Source organism: Delphinus delphis, chromosome 2 (assembly GCF_949987515.2).
Source record: "Delphinus delphis chromosome 2, mDelDel1.2, whole genome shotgun sequence".
Lineage (NCBI taxonomy): Eukaryota > Metazoa > Chordata > Mammalia > Artiodactyla > Delphinidae > Delphinus > Delphinus delphis.
The window spans coordinates 103,730,055-103,753,742 of record NC_082684.1 but is presented as its reverse complement, the minus strand read 5'-3'; the positions used below and the strand labels follow the sequence as shown (position 1 = coordinate 103,753,742).

General features: G+C 41.8%; 1 protein-coding gene and 1 long non-coding RNA gene across 2 annotated transcripts in view; one reads left to right on the top strand and one right to left on the bottom strand.

Annotated features, from left to right (window-relative positions):
* ADAMTSL3 (ADAMTS like 3) overlaps positions 1-23,688 on the top strand; it is a 370,467-nt gene that overhangs the window by 305,726 nt on the left and 41,053 nt on the right. The window contains exons 21-23 of the mRNA XM_060005339.1: positions 10-1,081; positions 13,022-13,149; positions 15,287-15,415. Of these exons, the coding sequence (XP_059861322.1) occupies positions 10-1,081; positions 13,022-13,149; positions 15,287-15,415 (1,329 nt within the window). The remainder of the gene's footprint in view (positions 1-9; positions 1,082-13,021; positions 13,150-15,286; positions 15,416-23,688) is intronic.
* Positions 18,401-23,688, bottom strand: part of LOC132420688 (uncharacterized) — a 31,020-nt gene continuing 25,732 nt past the window's right edge. The window contains exons 2-4 of the long non-coding RNA XR_009518412.1: positions 21,995-22,160; positions 21,479-21,601; positions 18,401-19,021 (exon numbers count right to left, since the gene is read on the bottom strand). This is a non-coding gene — a long non-coding RNA (uncharacterized lncRNA). The remainder of the gene's footprint in view (positions 19,022-21,478; positions 21,602-21,994; positions 22,161-23,688) is intronic.

The following is a 23,688-nucleotide window of genomic DNA, read 5'->3' as shown; positions in this document are numbered from 1 at the left end:
TTCCTACAGAAATGCAGCCAGAGATGAAGACCAACCTTGGCAAGCAGGGTCCTCAGATCCTTGGTGTCCAGAGAGTCTACATTCAGACAAGGGAAGAGAAGCGCCTGAACCTGACCGTCGGGAGCAGAGCCTATTTGCTGCCCAACACATCTGTGATTATTAAATGCCCAGTGCGACGGTTCCAGAAATCTCTGATCCAGTGGGAGAAGGATGGCCATTGTCTGCAGAACTCCAAACGACTCGGCATCACCAAGTCAGGCTCACTGAAAATCCACAGCCTGGCAGCCCCCGACATCGGCATGTACCGGTGTATCGCAGGCTCTGCCCAAGAGACAGTGGTGCTCAAGCTCATTGGCACTGACAACCGGCTCATTGCGCCCCCAGCCCTCAGAGGGCACACAAGGGAATATCCTGGGATGGACCACAATGAAGCCAATAATTTGGGAGCCACGTGGCACAAGATGAGGCAGAAGTGGAGTCACCAAAATGAGCTTTATTTGGACGATGGCCGAATTCATCACCAGCCTCTCTTAAGAGCTCTGTTGGGCCACTGCAGCCATTCTGCGGGAAACGCCAACTCCTGGGAGTTTGAGAAAAAGCAGTTTGAAGCCGCAGTTAAACAGGGAGCCTACAGCATGGATACCGCCCAGTTTGATGAACTGATAAGGAACATGAGTCAGCTCATGGAGACTGGAGAGGTCAGTGACGACCTTGCGTCCCAGGTGATATATCAGCTGGTGGCCGAGTTAGCCAAGGCGCAGCCTGCACACGTGCAGTGGCGGGGCATCCTGGGAGAGGCGCCTCCCACGGCTCACCTAAGGGGGGAAACGGGAAGTGTGCCCCAAAGCTCAAATGCGAAAAACTCGGGCAAGCTGACATTCAAGCCAAAGGGACCTGTTCTCTTGAGGCAAAGCCAGCCCACCTCGATTTCTTTTAATAAAACAGTACATTCAAGGATTGGAAATACAGTCTACATTACAAGAAGGACGGAGGTCATCAATATACTGTGTGAGCTTGTTACCCCCGGTGAGGCCACGTATACGTGGACCAAGGATGGAGCGTTGTTACGACCCTCCGAAAAGTAAGTAAAATAAGAATACAGTGTTTCCTCTGTAATACCATCTTAATGGTTCTTCTTCCAGCTTTCTTGAAAATATTTTCAAATCCCTTCTCCTAAGAATGTGTTTCCAACAGGATTCTTTAGGAAAGAAACTCAAAAATGTTAGGGTATGGAATGTAAAATAGTTAGCTAGTGGGAAGCAGCAGCATAGCACAGGGAGATCAGCTCAGTGCTTTGCAACCACCTGCAAGGGTAGGATAGGGAGGGTGGGAGGAGATATGGGGATATATGTATACATATAGCTGATTCACTTTGGTGTACCACAGAAACTAACACAATATTGTGAAGCAATTATACTCCAATAAAGATATATTGGAGTATAAAAAAATAAAAAGAAAGAAATCAAAGTAGTCTTTACTTCACCATCATTTTAAAGTGGAGGGCTAAGTGGCTACCAGTTCAAGGAGAACAGTTACTTTCTTCTCAGCCTATTATAGATAAGATTGTTTTCTGGCTTCCATTTTTGTTGTTGAAAAGTGTGTTGTCAGTGTAATTATTATTCATTGGTAGGTAATACATTCTTTTTCTCTGTTTATCTTTCAAAATTTATTCTTATCTTTGGTGCTCTGCAGTTTTATGATGGTAAATCTATGTGAGTGTCTTGTTTTATTTATCTTGCTTGAAATTTGTTGCACTTTCCGTACTGAGGATACATATGTTGTGGCCTCTCCCATTGCGGAGCACAGGCTCCGGATGCGCAGGCTCAGCGGCCATGGCTCATGGGCCCAACCGCTCCGCGGCATGTGGGATCCTCCCAGACCGGGGCACGAACCCGTGTCTCCTGCATCGGCAGGCGGACTCTCAACCACTGCACCACCAGGGAAGCCCCCCATTTTCTTTTTGAATATAGCTTTTTCTTCTTTCTTTCTAGAACTCCAAATAAATGTATGTGAGAATTTCTCTGTCTCAATCTTCCCTGTGTTTTAACCTCTCTTTCATATTGCCTCTTTTACTTTCTAGTTTGCTGCTTGTCTCTTCAGCATTGTAAAAAACTAAGTGGATATTAGCCCACCCACTTAGTTTTCCATTTCAGTGACCACATATATAATTTTTAGTTCTGTTTGGTTATTTTGTGGATTTTTGAATAATTTTTGATAGTTTGTCAAGGTGTTCTTCTATTTATGTATATATTATGTAAAGTATAAGATTATACATTAAATATAAATAATCCAGAAGCTCCAACTAAAAGCCAGAGATTGTCAGAGGATAACAAAGCAACAACTAAAATATAGGTTGTCAACAAGAAGTGCACTTCAAATGTAAAAACACAGATAGGTTAAGAGTAAAAGGATGGAAAGCAGCATATCAAATAAATGCATACTTGAATGTTTCTAAGAGCCTTATTCATAATAGCCCCAAACTGGAAATAGGCCAAATGTCCATCACCTGATGGCTTTGTAAACAGATTACGGTATGTTCATAAAATGGCAAATGCTCATCATAGATAAGGAAGGAGCTACGGATATATATACATCGATATGTATGAATATCAAAACCATTATGTTAAGTGAAAGAAACCAAGCATAAAAGACTACATACTTTATAATAATTCCATTTATATGAACTTGTAGCAAAGACAAAATTACAGCGATAGAAAGAAGGTCAATGGTTGTCATAGTCCTAAGGTTTTGGGGGAGGGGACTTGACTGCAAGGGAGCAAAGGAAACTTTCTGAGGTTATAGAAATGTTATATATCTTGCTGTGGTGGTGGCTACACGAATGTATACGTGTGTCAGAAATCAAATTGTACACTTAACGTTAGTGAATTTTATTGCCTGATAATTACAGTTCAATTTATAAAATGTGTCTCAAAACAAAAAAATCTTAATAGTATTATACTTCCTTTTCCCCTCTCTCATGTGCTCTTTTATCATACATTTTACTTCTACTTACATTATATACTCTAAAATGCATTGCTACTCTGTGCATTCCATACAATCACCTGTCAATTAAAGGAATTTTTTTTTTTTTTTTTCCTGGTACGCAGGCTTCCCACTGCTGTGGCCTCTCCCATTGCGGAGCACAGGCTCCGGACGCGCAGGCTCAGCGGCCAGCGGCCATGGCTCACGGGCCCAGCCGCTCCGCGGCATGTGGGATCTTCCCGGACCGGGCCATGAGCCCGTGTCCCCTGCATTGGTAGGCGGACTCTCAACCACTGTGCCACCAGGGAAGCCCCTAAAGGAATTTTTAAATGAAAAAAAAAAGTCAGGGTATGGTTTTCACATGTGCATGGGAATTCTCAAAATGAAATCGTACTGTCCCAATCATTATCACATAGCTGTGATACAAGACTGGATACCGTTAAGATTGAATTTAAGCATGTACAGACTCTCTCTTTGCAGGTCACTTAACATTTAAAAATAAAATCAACATAAGGCCATTAAAAAAGCGTACTTATAGTAATCTTACATTGTGTAGGAACTGTAAATCAGAATCTTCCATATCTAGGAGATGTGGTGTCTCATTTGAACTCACACCAGCCCCATGAGTTTGGCAGGGTAGGGGTTAATACTTTTCTGATGAGGTCATTGGAAAACAGAATCTCTTTCGCAAATATTTTCTCCCATTCTGAGGGTTGTCTTTTGGTCTTGTTTATGGTTTCCTTTGCTGTGCAAAAGCTTTTAAGTTTCATTAGGTCCCACTTGTTTATTTTTGTTTTTATTTCCATTTCTCAGAATGGGAGAAAATATTTGCAAATGAAGCAACTGACAAAGGATTAATCTCCAAAATTTACAAGCAGCTCATGCAGCTCAATAACAAAAAAACAAACAACCCAATCCAAAAATGGGCAGAAGGCCTAAATAGACATTTCTCCAAAGAAGATATACAGATTGCCAACAAACACGTGAAAGAATGCTCAACATCATTAATCATTAGAGAAATGCAGATCAAAACTACAATGAGATATCATCTCACACCGGTCAGAATGGCCATAGTCAAAAAATCTACAAACAATAAATGCTGGAGAGGGTGTGGAGAAAAGGGAACACTCTTGCACTGCTGGTGAGAATGTGAAGTGGTATAGCCACTATGGAGAACAGTATGGAGGTTCCTTAAAAAACTACAAATAGAACTACCATATGACCCAGCAATCCCACTACTGGGCATATACCCTGAGAAAACCATAATTCAGAAAGAGTCATGGGGCTTCCCTGGTGGCACAGTGGTTGAGAGTCTGCCTGCCGATGCAGGGGACACGGGTTTGTGCCCCGGTCCGGGAAGTTCCCATATGCTGTGGAGTGGCTGGGCCCGTGAGCCATGGCCGCTGAGCCTGCGCGTCCGGAGCCTGTGCTCCGCAACGGGAGAGGCCACAAAAGTGAGAGGCCCGCGTACCACAAAAAAAAAAAAAACAACAAAAAAAGAGTCATGTACCAAAATGTTCACTGCAGCTCTATTTACAATAGCCCAGGAGATGGAAGCAACCTAAGTGTCCATCATCGGATGAATGGATAAAGATGTGGCACATATATACAATGGAATATTACTCAGCCATAAAAAGAAACAAAATTGAGTTATTTGTAGTGAGGTGGATGGACCTAGAGTCTGTCATACAGAGTGAAGTCAGAAAGAGAAAGACAAATACCGTATGCTAACACATATATATGGAATCTAAGAAAAATAAAATGTCATGAAGAACCTAGGGGTAAGACGGGAATAAAGACACAGACCTACTAGAGAATGGACTTGAGGATATGGGGAGGGGGAAGGGTAAGCTGTGACAAAGTGAGAGAGCAGCATGGACATATATACACTACCAAACGTAAAATAGATATCTAGTGGGAAGCAGCCGCGTAGCACAGGGAGATCAGCTCGGTGCTTTGTGACCACCTAGAGGGGTGGCATAGGGAGGGTGGGAGGGAGGGAGATGCAAGAGGGAAGAGATATGGGAACATATGTATATGTATAACTGATTCACTTTGTTATAAAGCAGAAACTAACACACCATTGTAAAGCAATTATACTCCAGTAAAGATGTTAAAAAAAAACAAACAGAATCTCATGAGTAATGCACGGGCAGTCAGAACCAGGGACCTTATCTCCTGAACACTGCCAGCGATGTTTGAAGATCACACAAATAATAGCTTTGGTAGAAGGATTGAGAATCTGAAGTAATTTTCTGTATCACGCAGTTTTTCATGTCACAAAATCCAAAAATAAGATGATAAGGATCAAAGTTTTCTGAGATGTTCAAAACACAATATTAAGTCACCTTATTTTATTGTGATAGTTATCCGTATCAGTGCAAAAATATCACATTTCATTCATTTTACACAAAATAACAGGGGATAACAGAAATATTAATTCACTTTTGTGTTCTTTTCTGTCTCCAGATCTTGCTGTTTGTACACATAGGGTTATAGACCTTTTGCTTTCTTTCAATTTGAGTTTAAGAGCTCAAGCTGCACCTTATCTGCCTCTAGGGATTGTTGAGAGACACAAAACACCAGATGTTAAATTCTTTTGTAAACCATAAGTTACTTTAAAAAATGCAAGTTTTATTTTTATCATGTCGTTTTTTTGTGCATCACCTAATATGTGAAACACTAAAAGAAATGTAGGTAAATTTTAAATTAAATTGTGAGGCTATGTCTTAGAATGAAAAGATATAACAAATCTAATTTTTTATTGTTTTGCCTGGAACCCTGAGCACAAGAGTATAATGAAGTTTTTGAAGTAGAATTAACCTTCCAGATCAACTAACTTAGCAGTTCTCAAATCTTTTGGTCTTAGGACCCCTTTAAACTTAAAACAACGATGAGAAGCCCGAAGAGCTTTTGGTAATATGAGTTATATCTAGTGATGTTAGAAATTAAAACCATGAAACATTTAAAAGAGCTGTTTATGGGCTTCCCTGGTGGCGCAGTGGTTGAGAGTCCGCCTGCCGATGCAGGGGACACGGGTTCGTGCCCCGGTACGGGAAGATCCCACATGCTGCGGAGCGGCTAGGGCCATGAGCCATGGCCGCTGAGCCTGCGCGTCCGGAGCCTGTGCTCCGCAACGGGAGAGGCCACAACAGTGAGAGGCCCACGTACCGCAAAAAAAAAAAAAAAAAAAAAAAGCTGTTTATTAATCCATTTAGAAATAAGTAATAAGCCCAATTCATCTTCACATAAATAGCATAATTTTTGAAAAGCAGTATTTGAAAAATTACCGATAATGGCATTGTTTTACATCTTTGCAAATCTCTTTCGTGTCTGGCTTAATAAAATATAGCTGGATTCACCTAAATGCTTCTACATTCAATCTGTTGTGATAGGTTGTGGTTTTTTTTTTTAATTTTCAAAGGATAATTTAGTTCCCAGCTGGTCAAGTAACAAGGATCATTCTGACTTCACACCCATTTGAGAAACAGTTGGGGGCATAAATTATAAATGGAAACAAAAAAATTAATGATTTTCTTTCCCTTGTCAGACCATTTGTGATTGTGGTATAAGAAGGCTACGAACAAATGCATCATGATATTACACTAGCTTCACCTTTCATTCCTACAGCCCAAGTTAACGAAAGGGAAACAAGACGATTTCTAAAAAACACATATATTCTAGGAAAATCTCTCTAGTAAAAAGCGTGACTAGTATGACGGCGTGTGTGCATGTGAGCACTTCTGGGGTATTTCCATGCCTTTGTGGTGCCGTAAGGTTCCCCTGTAGAATTAGTAAGATGGGGATCCGTCACCTCACATTGGATTTCCTGGTGGTTTTTCCCATAGTTAAAAAGAAGTTATGAAACTAATATACTCTGGTAAATCAACTATACTTCAATAAAAAAAAAAAAAAGAAGCTACACCCTGTTATTCCTGACACTGAGATCTTCCAAGTCCAAGTGCAAATACAGATTTAAAACCTGTTTTTCTTTGGTTTCTTTTTTTTCTGCGGTACGTGGGCCTCTCACTGTTGTGGCCTCTCCCGTTGCGGAGCACAGGCTCCGGACGCGCAGGCTCAGCGGCCATGGCTCACGGGCCCAGCCGCTCCGCGGCACGTGGGATCTTCCCGGACCGGGACACGAACCTGTGTCCCCTGCATCGGCAGGCAGACTCTCAACCACTGCGCCACCAGGGAAGCCCCTTTCTTTGGTTTCTTCACTTGAAAATTTTATTTCCCTGAAATATTCTGTTGGCTTTCTCTTTTTCCTTAGGTGTGCTATTTCTTTTTTTAAACATTGGCAAGTGGATTATCAGAAAAAGCCAGCACAATGGATATTTTCCTTAATTTGCATTTTTGGTTTTTTGTTGCATACAATATTTCTTTTGTTTTGAATACAAATTATTATTATTATTATTTTTTAACATCTCAGCTCGGTTCTTTGTGTCCACCTAGAGGGGTGGGATAGGGAGGGTGGGAGGGCGACGCAAGAGGGAGGAGATATGGGGATATATGTATAGCTGATTCACTTTGTTATACAGAGAAACTAACACACCATTGTAAAGCCATTATACTCCAATACAGATGTTAAAAAAAAAATGTTGTTTTTGTTGACGTTTATAGAGAGAATTTGGCTTCATACAGATATGTCAGTTGGAAAGAGAAGGAATATTTTCATAGCCCTTTCAGGTAATTGGGGCTATTCTTTTTTAATGCTACACTAAAACTAGACAAGTGGTAGTTTCTTAAGGTTTAGCTGGAACATGGAATCTAAAGCCACATTAATGAGATTTTGGTGCTCTGTTACAATGAAATCTATTGGTTTCTCTTGCTCTTTGAATGGATCTTTTAACTATACTATATTTTATAACATCATACATTGGTCATTTGGAAAATACTGGCTGACTGAGTTATACGCATCTTCCACATGTTGACACATTTCATTATACAGTACAAAAAAGATGTATATTCTTTAATATTACTACCCAGCTTTTCAGAAGAGTCTTTGAGTTTTCGAAAGCAGTCAAACTCACAATGAAGGTTACTGATTTTCCAAAATTCTAATTTTCCCTTGAAAGCTCGAATTTTATCATTGGCAACAAATACTGTCAGTTGTTTTCCTTGAAGTGGCCAGCTCGTTTTTGTTCGTTTAAAAAATTATCTTCCAAATACCCAAGTCCAAATAGTCATGGTTTGTCTGTCAGTCATTCTTGCAAGTAAAGTGGTATGCCATGAAAAAGCAGCTGGTTCAGCTCGCAGTTCACACAGTCACACCAACACACCTGGGCATGCAGCAGAAGTGCTTTCTATTTCCCATTCTGTCGTCAAGTTATAGTAAAATTAATAAGTTCTGCTGCTTCATTAAGGACATTCTTAAGGGAAACTGGCATTTTTGTTTTTACTGCAAGTGTGTGATACCAAGAATACAGTGACTACTGGTACCCTTTGGTGCCACTGCCTTGGTTCCAGTTCAGGTACCAATAGTTTTACCCACCACTGCTTTTACTACGAGTGCAAATGTCAACACAGTGAAAAATGCAAATAATGGCTTAGTATTTACTATTATGAGGATAGTTTTGAGCTCACTCAAATAATAAGTCCTGGCGTCCGTGGACTACCCTTTGAGGACAGCTCAACAGTTTCACTTTAGAAATTATAAGGAAACAAGAGGCTGAGAAGGTTGATTAATTGACTTGTGGCCATAAAGTACTACAGGGATGTAGTAGAGCTTGGTCAGTTTAAGTCAATGTTTGTTGCATTGAGTTGATTTTAGAGTGTTTGACTTGTTCAAATGGAATTAACATTCGTTTCTGAGGCTGAGACTCCTGGAAATCCTATAAAGGCTCTGACATACCACTCAGATGTGTTTCTGCATGCTCTGAGGATCAGCCATTTGATATTGAAACAATCCTATATGGCTATTAAGAGTTTTAATGTTTTAAGGGAATTTTTAAAATATCTATTTTTATTTCCATTTTTTTCTCAAATTTACCTAATTAATTTTTTCAACTTATGTTTAAACTCCTTTATGCAACAAAGTTCTCACTTTTAGATATACTTTTCTGAATTTCACAAATCTTTTCAACTGAAGAAATCCTGAAATGGAATTATGTTTCTGAGAGCCTCTCTCCCTTAAGAGGAAACAGTATGGGCGTGGAGTACGTTTGGACGCCAGCTGAGTAAGAAATCTCAGCTAGGAAGGGAAGGCTGTGGGTAGGTTCACTAGGGATGATGTCTATGGAAAGATCAGCCTTGTTATTACTTCAGGTTAAGAATAAGGTTATGCAGCAAAGGCCAAGATCAGATTCCTTAAAGAACTTTCAGCCCACGGACTGGTCCAGGCTGGATACTGGGTGGCACCACCCGGCAGGAAGGTTCACACGTGCTCGACTATTTCTAATCTCAGTGATTTCTCACTGTGCTGTAAAACTGAGGCCAAGAAAACCAAGGGATCATCTGAGAAGCGCTAAGTCATACAAACGTACATACGAAATAATTTAAGAAAACATTTTAGTGTATACACAATTGTCGAGTTATTAGTTATACTTTTATTCTTAATCAACTGCTCCTTAAGAGGGATTTGACAGTGCAAGTCTAGCCCTAGTAATAGCTAGGTCTGCCATATTCCTGGTTTTGTTCTGGGCAGTTCAGCTGTTTTGATTTCTGCCCACCCTTGATTATTTCATTTGTGGGTTGCAGGAGAGCTTGCATCCTCCTAGTACATTTATTCTCTACCATTATTCTGTTCTGTTCTAGTCATTCATGCATTTAGTCATTGAATGCTTTTGAAAACTTGCTGTATACGAGGCACTGTGCTAAGCATAGAAAATGCACAGCTGTGAGTAAGATTTGGTCCCTGCTCTTGACAAGATCACAGTCTGGTGGGAATAAAAAGATATTTTATAAATATTTTTTTTAAATATATGAACCAGAGCAGAAGAAGCCCAGAGGGGGCAAAAGATAACTCTGGGAGTATTGGGGAAAGCTTTACTGGGGAAATTACATTTGCTCCAGGACTCAGTGGGTAAGTCAGAGTTTGCCTGGAGTGGGGAAGGACATTCCAAATAAAGTGAACAACGTATGCTAAAGCTCGGGGTGATGACAGATCATGGAATGTCCTGGAACCTGTTAGAGGTTCGTCATGGCTGGAGCATAGGATGAGCGAGCAACATGAGGTGACAGGAAATGAAGTGGCCCCGTTCAGTTCATGAAGAAACATACAGTGTTTAGTGGTCAGAACAGTCCATATTGCTAAGCTCTGTAAAGTGCGAAGGGGCAGGGAAAAAAATAGTATATGGACCACTGATCCAGACAACCTATTAGCAGCTTCAAATCATTAAGAAAAAATTAAAATAAAATGAAAGCAGAACAAGTACTCTTTCTCATTTCCTGAATAATTACGTTACCTGTGAGGATACACCTGACCGACTCTGATTCTCCAAGTGGTATTTACATGCAGGTGTTTATGAATACCAGGTGGTATTTACATGCAGGTATGATATTGGGAAGCCATAAGGAACTCACACAGTGTAGTCCTGATTCTTAACAGCATAGTCAAAATCCAATATAATGCACCTTGAGCCTTGTTACCTCCACTGACTTTTTCATACCGTGATAGTGAGATAATAACCATTGCCGGGCAGCAGTAACTAAAGGTCCACTCACTTCCAGTGTGAAAATCTGAAATGAAAAGTCCACGTCTGCAGTTCGTTAAGAAGGATCGGGGCAGAAAATGAGGGCTTAACATCTGGCAAATTAAGGTTTGCTCGTTTGTCTTTTTTATTTATTTTAAATTTTATTTAGTTTTTAAACATTTTAGTATAATTTTAAAAGCCTTTGTGTGGGAAAATGTTGACACACAGAAGGTGTAACATTGATTAAACGTTACATATGATATAGATCTTTGGCATTCTAAATAACACTGTAAACTTATTTTTTAAACGTTCTTATTCACTAAACAAATTATTTTCAGGAAACACAATACAGTTAGCCCATAAATTCTTTAGGAGATTGGGTATTGTAAACATTGGAAAATGAAACTTACAGATGTTCTTTATTTATTATCATGAGCTATAATAATGGAAGCCAGTCTGAAGAGAGTTTCAAAATTATGTATTTCTGAAGGTTATGTCACTTGGATAAAAATGAGTTTATAGGCGTGACACTCATAAGACTGGACTTAATCCTTTGAGGACTCAAATAAGAGCATAATTTAAGCGTGACAGATTTAGAAACGAGGACTTTGTTCTCATTCATAAAAAAACTAAAAAATTAATAACTTATTATCCAATTTTAGGCATATCCTTAACAAAGTAGAATCCATTATCTCTGTTTTCTCACTTGTGACTTTAGGAGAAAGTGAATTTAAGTTCTTTATTTTCAACGACTTTTAAACTGCTATAATAAAAAGGAAGTAAAATTTGAAGAAATTTTCTTGTTTTCCACGTTTATTCTGAAGAAATTTGAAAGAATATAAACAATAGTGAAATCATTCTCTACTGACAGTCATATAGGATGGTCCTCTAGTCTCATAAACCAAAAGATTTATTTTTTCATATAGAATTAGAAGAGAAACCCCAGTTAAAATAATATGAAGTGAAAATTGCTATAGAATATAATAATTTATGGCACAATGTTTATTTTCTGTTCATAAGTGGTAGAGTGGGTCAACCCTGAATTTTAAAAAAATTAATAAAGGAGATTCAATTGGCCATTGACAGATTTTGCTGTCTTTAACTTCTCCCTTTCAACTGTTTCCTTCTTGCTTTCTTATAAAAACCTCTTCCACTCTCTTATAACTTATATTTCACTGAACACTTGGGGATTTTCTATTTCTCCCTTTCCTTCCATAGCCAAAATCATGTTCAGGAACACCATACATGTGTATACAGTTTGTACTTTGCACAAAGGTACCCGGCTGAATGGGCAAATCTCTGGCTGAAATTGAGCTCACAAATTGCCCACAAAGCTGTGAAAGGCATTGTCTCTCCAGAGGAAGGGAAGGAGGTGGACAGAAGGGAACCCTCTGCTCACCAACCCCTGAACTTTGAGGCTACCTTTGCCAAGGGTGAGGGTCAACTTTTTTTCAAATTCATACAGATATCCTATAGCCTAGAAGCAGCCCTAGTCTTCAGAGTTGCTACTCCCACTGCAAATGTTTCTAACATTTTCAAAGGAGTCGTACCTATTAAAGTCAACTGTAACACAGTAAGGTGTGGGTCAATAATGATGACAGACAAGTGAAATTCAGTATGTGTAGAACTGAGAAATAGAGAAGCAGGAGACACAGCATCACTTAGTATCTCTGAACTATACACAAGGGAATCAATGCTGATCCCTGTTTGAGATCATCTTTCCCAGTAAACCATACTATTAAGGAACAGTAGCGTGGAGACTGTGTGTGCCTAATAATCGCTGCTATACTTCTTTTGTAACTTCACCTAGAGTTTACCTTACTTGGACTTTTGATTTTCCTGTAGAGAATGACACACGTCTCATATGGATTTGTAAGGTGCAACATTAGTGAAATTTTAATAATGACTAACAAATTATAAAAGAAAGGGAAGAATCAGATGATTTAAACTCACTATTAGTATTCAGTACTATATTTTTCAACTTGAAAGAAAAATATGTAATGTACCAAGAAAAATTGCAGTTGCGTTTTCTTGAAATGTATAGTCTTACAATTAAAGGAATCTTACACTTCGTTTGCAATCTCATTTGTCTTTTTTCAAACGTGGTAGATTAAGCATTGAGTCCATCCAGAAAAGTCTGTTCTCATGCAAAGTGAGGTAGGATGATTGGATCACCAAGTACGGTCCAGCTCTACCATTTCCCTGAGTCTCAGCCAGGAAGGACTTTTCCACCCTCTAGTCTATATAGTTGTCCGCTTATAGGCAGGAAGCTTGACAAGATCATCTTCTGGGATCCTTGCCAGCCCAAAGTCAATCATTTTGCTGTCTTCATTCTCTGTGAGTTGCTGTGGTTCTAGAAGAGTTCAGTGTGTTACGTGAGCGCATCCTCTTTCTCTGTTCTACAGAGTCATTGTGGATGGAATGGGGAAAATACAGATACAGAAACCTACAAAGAAAGAACAAGGAATATATGGATGTTCTGTCGCTAATCATCTGGGTTCGGACGTGGAAAGTTCTCCTGTGCTGTATGCAGGTAATGCCTATTGTTGAAACTTGGAATGCCTGGGTTTTGTTTTGTTTTGAACATGAAACTCTGGAGCAGCAGTTTGCATGCAGCAGAATAACCGGGAGGTGGGGTTAAAACCCAAATGTCTAGACCCCATTCCCAGAGGTTCCGACACAGCAGGCTTGGGATGGAGTCTGAGAATGTGCATATTTGACATGTCCCCAGGTTATGCCAGTGCTGCTGGCCTGAGGACCACACTTTGAAAACAGCTGCTCTGGAGTTTGCTTTCTAAGAATTGGGAATTAATGAGACAGGGTTTAATCGGCGGTGTTGATAGTATGGACTTTTCATTTTTAAAGCGCCACCAGCCAGCGAAAGAGAGTAATTATCCTTTAAAGGTTGATGTATACCTCGCAATGGCATACCCCCCAATCCTTAGAAACACTTTCAGGAAATTGGCATTGTAAATTAGTGTAAATTGTTCCAGGATGTAGAGAAAGTCACTTTAATATAAAAGTGTGCTTTTTTTTTTTTTTATGAAGGAACATTTTTAGGTGGCAAAGTTGTAAGCAATGCTTCCTTGTGTCAGGCTCATGTTCTGGGATTAAAACTAAAATAAGAAAGTTATCCTCCAACTCTCTGCTGTGTGGTTTCTGGTATCTATGGCTCAAATAAACTAAGGTGAGGAGAAAGACAATATCAGGGAATGCAACCCAGCATTTAGACAACTAAGCATTGATGTAGCCAGTACATCACATCTCTAAATAGAGGAGGTTGGACCAGTTGATCTTAAAAGCTCCATGAACGTGCAAAGGCTTGATGCTAAGTCCCTCTCCTGGCTGCATTCCCAAGGTAGGGCCTTCAGGCCTTGATTTTCTGTGCCTTGATCCTCCTGGACTGTACTTCCTGTGAGCATCAGCTCTTTTCCAGAAAACCTCAGTTCCAAGGTTCTGGAATTGCTGGGAGGAATAGAAGTCTCTCTTGCAGCTCACACATTTCCCCGTAAGTCCATCCCAGAACAGCTCAGATTCATGGGAGAGCTGGTGCAAGGTCCTCAGGGGCCAGAGGACGTAGGACAATGACAGCCCTTTCCCAGCCCAAGAGTTCCTATCTTTTCAATTCTCAGGATAGCATTTCAGTGCCCCAAGCACTCCAGGAGCAAATGGAACATTTGGTCACCCAAACATGGTCATTCCCATGTTCTCTTCTCCAGAATACGTGGTTACCAAACACCAAAGTGTTGTAATTCTTTCATGTCCTATGCATTGGTGATAAAACAGATTAAAGAAATACGATGTGGCCTCTCCCTCCAAGAGCTTACCTGCTAATGGGGTGGAGGAGGGAAACCAACCACGCAACAGTTCTGCAGTAGAGGAATGTGGCCTTCCCTGACCCCCACATACTCCTGAGAGACACCTGGGCAACCAGCACCTTTCTCTACCTCAACAGCCATCACCCTGTAATGGTAATGGTGTCTCCCACCAGTCTATGAGTTGCTTGAGGGCAAGAATGGTTGTTTTCCAACTTCATATTCCCATTCTCCAGCCCAGGCACAAAGTATGTTTCCTGAGTGAGTTCATAAATGAATGTGGTAGAAGTACATTGTTCTTAAAGTCCAGGAAAATAAAAGTCTGTGAATGAATTCCTGATTCTTTATGACCTTGTTTTTATGATTCATCTTTTCCATGCAAGTGTTATGCAGGTTTGTTTCACATTTTCCTTCCAGGAAGAGAGTCAGATGGTCCCAATCCCTCGTGTGCTTTGGTCCTGCTCTAACTCATCCAAGGCTGCACTGCAGAGATGTTATTCCTGCCGTGCCATGTCTTGTTTGCATGAACTTCTGAATTCCTTCTTTTTCGAAGTATCAAAGAGGACTTTACCCTCAATTTTGGTTATAAAACCAAACTATCCTCACAGTCTGTATATGGTCGTTGCAAAGCCTCTTTGTAGATATCTCTTTGAATGCATCCATCTGTCCATCCGTCCCCTGAGCACCTCCAGGCTGTGGATGTGCAAGTCCCCACGGGGTACCACGAGGGATGCGGAGAGAGCCAGGACTCCGCCCCTGCTCTCAAAGAACTCAGCAAAGCTTACCAAATGCAGCATGGTTTACTCAGAGCAAAAGCCTGAACCTAACATAGTTTCCTGCTCCCTTTGAATTAAGAGGCACCTGCCATCTTGTCTATTGGAAGAAATATCACCAGACCGGAGCACAGCCATCTCTCCGTCGTGATTGGAGGCATCGTGGAAGCACCCCAGCGAGCAAACGTGACCATCCAATGTCCTGTAAGAGGTGAGCGTGGTCATTCCCAGTGGGAGAGCACAAGGCCGGCCCAGTGTGGCCGGGAGTCGCCAGCTGGCATTTTGGTAGCTCAGACAGCCCTGCAAGCTTAAAAATCTGATTGTCCAGCACCCGACAGAGGATATGTCTCTCAAGGGTGAGCTGACAGCAGCTCATGAGACCAGTGTGTAAGACAGAATGCAGTTTAATCATCCTCATTGAGGACTATGAGGACAGGTTCAGGACCTGCCCTGTGCACTGGCAAGACCAGAACACCCTGTCCCGGCGGGCAGATCTGCGCAAGAGGCCAGCTTCTAGCAGGCGATTGCTTGGTGAGTGTGGAGTTGGAGCAAGGAGGTTTGTTGGAAATCATTAGCTGTGTCCTCCAGCTGGACAAAGGCTGTGCTAGGCAAGGCCAGGTCGGAGAGTGGGAATGTCAGGGTTCTGTGGCCTAGACTGCCTGTCCTGGACTGTCCTTGGGTGAGCATCACCAGTCTGTGCCTCGGTGGCTCTTTCTGCTTTGTTTACTACAGCAGCTAAACCTTCTTTCTAACCGACTCATTCTTTCTTTAATAGAAGTGCCATTTTCAGTCTGACGTTGTCTTCATCTAGGGCCATTCTGTCTCTTTAAGCCATGGATTCTGAAGTCTTACCCCGGGCCCATGCGTGCCCCAACTGAGATTAATATTATACGCTGTACACACGTACATTTTATGGGGGCCAGGGGGCCTGTGTGAATAGCTTTGATCAGTTTCTCAGAGAGACTTATAAACTCCTCAAAATTAAGATCTACTATGTTAGGGTGACCTTGCATGTGCCTGTCATTTACTGTGCATTGATTTAATTCTCTGGGGAACTGTATTTGCCTGGTTTCCTAGTTCTAACGGGGTACCTGTAGTTGCAGCCCCTTAAGATGAACCTTGCCGAGGCCAGAGAGCCCAGGGCAACCGGAGGAGCCCTTACGGCTGGTCTCGGTACCAGAGTAAAGGTGCACGTAATGACAGGATCCCAGGACACAGCCATCCAGCTCTAAGGCCCTCCCTCCCCGTCATTGTCAGTTAGTTACTTGCCGTGTTTCCACTGCACCTTTGGCTTCACAAGCAGTGGAAAGTTGCTAACCCCCAAGGTATTGTTTTTCACCCCTTGGAAGTCCCTGCAGTGTTTGGCCTACGCAGACTTTTGAAAAATCCCTCCAGCCTCCCAACTGACTCCACCCACAAATATGTGAGCTTTCTGGCAAGACACACCTACCATCACAGAACAGGCGGCGTTCTCTGGCTGCAGCAGGGAGAGAAGCAGAACGGAACTCCGTAGTTGCCAAGCCACAAATGTCTAGAGTTTCTACAGCTCTGCACCTGCAGAGGATTCTCAAAATAGATCTGACTTCTATTAAGAGAAACCTCAACTTTTAACATTATTTCTAAATTTCTGACTTCCCCACAATAGTTTACAATTAGGCTTTTGGGGCGACGAGCCATTGAAAGGACTGTGGTGTATTATTTGCTGTCGTAAGTCAGGGACTGGATTCAGTGGAAACTGTTTTCGTGAGTGAAGCCTCCAGCTAAGACCATTAAGCTTGTCTTGGTTTATTCTCCGGCCAGGCCCAGTCAGCGTGTGTGCCGTCTCTGACCACTCCTTGACTCTTGCGGTCCCTCGGACCCTGTGCTGTGCCCCCTCAGGCCCGCGATGCAGCTCGGTGTTGGCAGTCTTCCTCTGCCTCTTCCCCCCACCACCGCCCCCGCCGCTTCAGCTCTTACTAGGAATGGGCCCATTTGGTCTTGCTTTACTTGGCAGTCATCCCCTATGGCCTACACGCCAGGAACTCATCAGGAGGTCTTTCCTTTTCAAAATAAACACCTCATTTTGAGTTATGTGCCATTTTAAATAAGCCTGCAGTGAACTTACTGTGTTTTCTTATGGGCAGAAGTCGTAGCTAACTTTGCTTTTTTGGAGATTCATCTTTTTAAGTGAAGATGAAGTAATGATGAAGGGTCGGGAGACTTGGGTTTTACAGACAGATCTGTCACTGGCTAGTATATGACCATAGGTGAGTCCCGTGTCCGTGCTACTCTCATCTCTAAAATAGGAAATACACTATATTAGTGGAAGAAGGGACCTGGGCTATCATCTAACTCAGCCCCATTTGATAGAGGAGGGCATTATAACATTTACAAACTTGAATACTGCTTTCCAAAATTACATTTTCATATTGCAAACTGAGATTACATTATTATTGTCAGTCAGTGGCATGTATCAATTTTTCTCTTATGTTTCAGTTACCCTTAAAATGTTTTCTACTAAGCAGAGTGAGCTTATCTATTCATACCTTTTAGACAGATTCATAGTTCTTTGTTATAGCCAAATATGTTTTATTTAATGCATGTGGTATAGATATCAATAGTGGTTGTCCCTAGTCACTCTTATATGATATTTCTAATCATGATATTAAGTAATAGAACCTGAGAATCTGCATTTCTAAGGGTTAAAAGTTCTAAGTTATTTGCGAGAGTTATTCGTCTTATTCTTAAAAAAAAAAAAAAGTTTCTTCTAAAAATGAGAGGGGTGGGGAGTTTAAACTGCACCCTCTCTGCCACCTTCTGGTAAGAAAGGAAAGCTCGTCTGAGGAAAATGACCAGTAAACATCAAGAGCTGCATATTTTATGTTTTCGTGCGTTAATGCTTAGCAAGAGCGTTATTTATCCTATAATTTCGCGTTAGGTGTGTATTGTGTTGCTTGTTTTTCTTATTCCTTAAGCTCATTGGAGGTGCAGCTGATCTGGGTCTCTGCTCTAGAATGTTCTTGTGTGTTGGGCTCCTCTTTAGTCTCCAAGAAACTCTCTTGGCCCACAGGTTGGAATGAGGTTAAGCTAGGAAGATGCTTTGGAAAATAGTTCGGCAATTTCCCTCAAAGTTAAACACTTGACCCAACAATTCCACTCCTAGTTATATACCCAAGACAAATGAAAACATATGTTCACACAAAAACTTGTACCCGAATGCTCATAGCAACTTTATTTCTAACAGCCAAACAGTGGAAACAACTTAAATATCCATCAGCTAATGGATGGATAAAGAAAATGTAGTATATCTGTACAATGGGGTTTTATTTGGTCGTAAAAAGGAATGAAATATTGATACATGCTAAAACATGGATGAATCTTTAAAAATGATGGTAAGTGAAAGAAGCCAGACACAAAAGATCACACAGTGTATGATTACATATCCATGAAATGTCTCGAGTAGGCCCATCCATAGAGACCGATTAAAGGCTGCCAGTGGCGAAGAGGAGAGGAAAATGCAAGAGAATGGAGAGTAATGACTAATAGGCACGGGTGTCTTTTTGCGGTGATGAAAACATTCTGGAATTAGATAGTACTGATGGTTGCACAACTTTATGAATACACTAAAAAAAAAAAACACCGAATTGTATACTTTGAGAGGGTGAATTTCATAGTATTTAAATTATATCTCATTAAAATCATAATCCAATATATTAGCATGTAAAGTTAAAACTTACGGCACAATCATATATTTTATTTATGGGTGTATGACTATATGGCAAAAATATACAAACATTCATGGGAAGGACATATACCAATGTCAGGATTGTTGGTACTCCTGGGAGAGAAAAGAAGAAAGCACAGTTTAGGGACAGAACTTTAGCTGTAGGTGTAATGCTCTATTGCTTAAAAAGAACTAAAGCAAATAAGGCAAATTGCTTTCTAGAAAGTCTAAACTTACTAGTGATATAGATTTAAGCCCTACACCTCTGTCATTTCTGAGTTCCCCATTGATAGGAGAGGATGGGGGGATAAGTAGGTAGAAGGTACAAAGCTGAGTGCACACAGTGTGTGTACAAGCAGATGGTGGGAAGCAAGGGTCTAAGCAGGTAGCAGCAGGGTGCTTGGTGCTCCATGAGATGAATAGGGAGAAGGTAAGCCATTCATACCTAAGAGATGCTGGTCAGTTTCAGAAGAAACATATTACATAAATTTAAAAGTATCTTCTTAATCCGGAGAATTTTTTAGGCTTAAGATGCTGTGAAATATACCGAGAGTTTTGCTGATGTCTAAGTGAATTATTAGCTTTCTTTACTGGCCTTAATGATTTCCCTTACAGGGGAGGACTTTGAGAAAATTTTTGTGGTGCAGCAAGATTATATGCTTAAATTCCTGAACACAGCCTCATGTGTCTGACAGTTATTTTCCCCCGACAACTACTGGTTGACATTATGCAGTGTGGAACTCAGTCGCAGTGATTTAACATCTTTAAGTCACAAATCCCTCTGACCACCCCCCACGCCCCGCAAAAAACTCCCTCTCCAGAAAAATACATTTACCCACAACATTTTCCATATAAGTTTCAGAATACTTAGAGAAAACCTGAGGATAATCTGCTTCCTCTTGTTTTATGAACCGAACATTTTAGTGCTTTTGACCATATTCTAAATTAAAGCTAATTTATTTTGCTTCATCTGTAGTTTTTGAAATGTATCCCCTATTCTGTACTATGTTTATCTCTTATTTGTACCATATACAATCCTTGAAATAGCTAATTTTTTTATAGTATGTTTAAATGCTCTTCTCCCACTCAAAAAGCCTATCCCCCCCCCCTTGTTTTTCCTACGTCTGCCTATGATAAAGACATTTTCTCACCATTCTCCTCTCTGAACCCTATATTCAATCAAACAATCAATCACAGATGGCTGGAAACTCCATCCATCTTTCCATCCATTTAGCAAGCATTCACTAAGCATCTGCTAAGCCCAATCTAGTTCCTTAGTGTACAGAGATGAATAAAATCTTGTTTTTCCAGATATATGGACAAGGAAACTATGATACAGCAAATGCAAAATGTAAGTTTTTATGAAGCCACATGGAGGAGAGAATAGTTAAGGCTCCCAAAGGATCAGAGAAGGCTGACAGAAGAGATGACACTATAACCAGGCCACTTGGAACAAAAAGGAGGGCCATTTTTGTTGAAACAACATATGTGCGAAAGCACAGAAACATGAGAGCTCCTGGCTTATTTGCAAAACCATAAGCAGATCCACGTGACTTAAAGCAGAGGGTGTGAGGGAGGTGGGAAGAGGTGGGTTTGGAAGTACACATTGGGACCAGATTGTGAAGGGCTTTTAATGCCACACTAAAACCCTTGGACTTCCTTTTATTGGAGGCGGGGAGGCAAAAATTTTTTGTTTTTTAATTTTTGGCTCCGCTGCGCGGCACGTGGGATCTTAGTTCCCTGACCAGGGATCAAATCCGCACCCCCTGCATTGGAAGCGCGGAGTCTTAACCACTGGATCGCCAAGGAAGTCCCAAGAAATGTTTTAAGTAGAGTGATGGTATGACCCAATCTGTGTTTAAAGAGAACATTCTGTCTACAGTATGGATGCAAAGTTGGGGGGGAAAAGAAACTGCAGAAAGCCATAAATTAAGCTCAGTGAAATCGCATCGCTGGTCACTGATTGGATTGTGGAGCCAGGCACTCAAGATATTAAATTAGGATTCCGTGCCTCTGGAGAGCTTATCCAAGAGAGAGCAGGCATATCAAGCAGTTAGCAATGGATGTGTCCTTAATTGAGGATCTGGGACACAGTCGTCCCCAGGCTAGGGCTGGGACGTTGACACAGAGGTAAGTCAAACATGGAGAGAAACTACATTGCAAAGAGCTAAGGATTATATGCTGACAGGCGGCATCTCAGTAAGAAACATATTAAAAAACCATCAACACTCATCACCCCAGATAACAATAACTTGAGTACCCAATACGTGTCTGCTTGAATAGGCTATGAGGTGGATATTATCATTATCTTTGTGTTGCTAAAGAGTAGACATGCTCAGGGATGTGCAATTACTGTTTTTTTTAAGATTTTTTTGTTTTTTGATGTGGACCATTTTTAAAGTCTTTATTGAATTTGTTACAATATTGCTTCTGTTTTATGTTTTGCTTTTTTGGCCATGAGGCATGTGAGATCTTAGCTCCCCGACCAGGGATCAAACCCACCCCCCCTGCATTGGAAGGCGAAGCCTTAGCCACTGACTGCCAGCGAAGTCCCTACGTGCAGTTACTTACCCGTGTGTATATATGTAACGAGTGTGGCAGCTAAGATTTAATCCCAAGTCTGTGTGACTCCAAAGGAACTGGAGGGAGAAGGAGGCTCTGGGCTTGAGACAGCAGAATGGGCACCCAGGTGGTCTAATCAGAGAGGAGAGTGTCAAAGCAGAGGTCTGAGGCAGGACTTAGGAAGTGCTGCAGCTTAGGGACAAGGTTTCAGAGGCTCAGGTATGAGCAGCAGCCAGTGCCCACTGGAGAGCTGTCCCATGGTGGGCGATCTAGGATCCAGGCAGAGTCCACGGAGAGGCTGGCCTCTCGCCAGCCTGCAGGGTGCCGGCCAGTGTTAGGCCAGAGGTCTACCTGAGCGTCCCCCCTCTGTCCCCAGGAGGATTGAGGCCCCACCTTGATGCATACCTCACCCATCACTGCAGTAGCAGGAAAGGAAGATGGCGAGTCATGCACCATGCGGTAGTGACTCCCCACTGCCTCACCTAACCCTTGATATACTTGCCCCAGACCTCTTTGTACTCATACTTGGATTATGTAAAGCAATTTTCTGTTCTTTGAAGATCCGCTGAAGATTCTGAATGCTCCTTGGAACATGGTTTTCTTCTCCTTTGATCCATCTCAATTTCCCATTTGGAGGAAACGTGAATCTCTACACAGTCAAGAAGTAGAAGGAAATGCTGGCATAAGGTAGCTAGATGTGCAGAATGAAAAACAGAAAGGGCTATTCAAGCACCTATCAAATTTCATACTTACTGCAAAAAAAGCCATGTGCTTGGGCTTCTGTTTCTGCAGAGACTGAGTCCCGCCTTCTCTTGAAGCATTCAGACCACAGCTCTCGTGGGCCAGTCCTGTCATCAGCAACACTTCTTTCCTCCCCAAATATCTGTTCCCCACTCGTGTCGTCAGTCCCACCAATATGTTTCTCTGCCCTGAAAACTTCACAGACACCCAGCCCTGTGTTAACCTTCACCCCTTCACATTGTAAAAACAGCTGGCCCACGAGGCCTTTTATCATGTAATTTCACGTGTCCATTTATTCTCTGTCCTCCAAATAACCATGCACCTTTCTTCTATGCGCCATCAACAGACCAGTGGAGAGACCGAGTTTCAAACTGTAGGTTCCATGGAGCCTTGTCAGGGACCCCAAACTTACCTTTCAACCCTACCTACCCTCTCCCACAGCATACAGTACAACTAAGAGACCTCCACGTTTCTGCAGTTTTGTGAATTGGACTTCCTTATATATACATTAAAAAAAAAAGGTTAAGAATCGGTTCTGCTACTGTTTGAAAGCCACTGGTTGGAACACTAGAATAGGGCTTATGACTCCCAAACTAATATGTAAGCTCTCTGCCATGATAGCTTTTACCTCCATGGTTTTTCATTACCACAGTTCTGATATGAAGACGCATTAAGCCCACCTAAATTGTAATGACTCGGTCCTGGGGGAGCCTGCTGGATGCTGATCCCGTAGGCAGGGTTCCTCCTGGGCTCCTCCTCTTTGCTTTCCGACTTCAGGTCTTCTCTTGGTGAGCTTCTGAAGCTCAGGTTTCTAATGTGACAAGTTGCTTCACTCCCCCGGGTCTCCGAGTGGTGCCTGGGGCGGGCCCCGTGTCCTCTTGGCTCCTCAGATGCTGTCGGAGCGGAAGCCAGAGTGGTCGGTGCTGAGCTCCCCAGACCTGTCTGAGATCTGCTAGGGAGCAGTTGGGGAGCTTTCCTTTAAAGGCAGTAAGAGGCAATGCCTCAAACCAATCGTATCTGCTTATCTTGTTAGAAAGGCCCTACTTGCTCTCTGCCCCCCAGGGGTCTCAACTTTAGCTCTTTTATGCTCTGAGATCCCCTGGACATGGATGGAGAGCTCAGGATAGCTGTGGACTCTGGAGGAATCCTTCTCGTGTTAAACACACAGAACCATCAGAAGCCCTCGGATGACTTGTTTGTCCACGTTCACTCCTCTGCCCTAATTGCGCCTTCCTAGAGAGAGAGCAGGGTGCCACAGAAGGTGGGGACTTGAGGAGAGGAAAATCAGTTGGAATTCAACCTCCAGAAATTTTAAAAAGCTTCTCGGTACAGCCTGAAAAAGGCACTCAGGAACTATTGATATTAGAAAAAGAGTCACTGTGAGGAGAACACCCCACATTAGGGTGCAATAACAGAGGACCGGAATAGAATTTCAGCATCTTTAGTAACATCCCAATTTAGGAGCCCCTCTCTTTCTT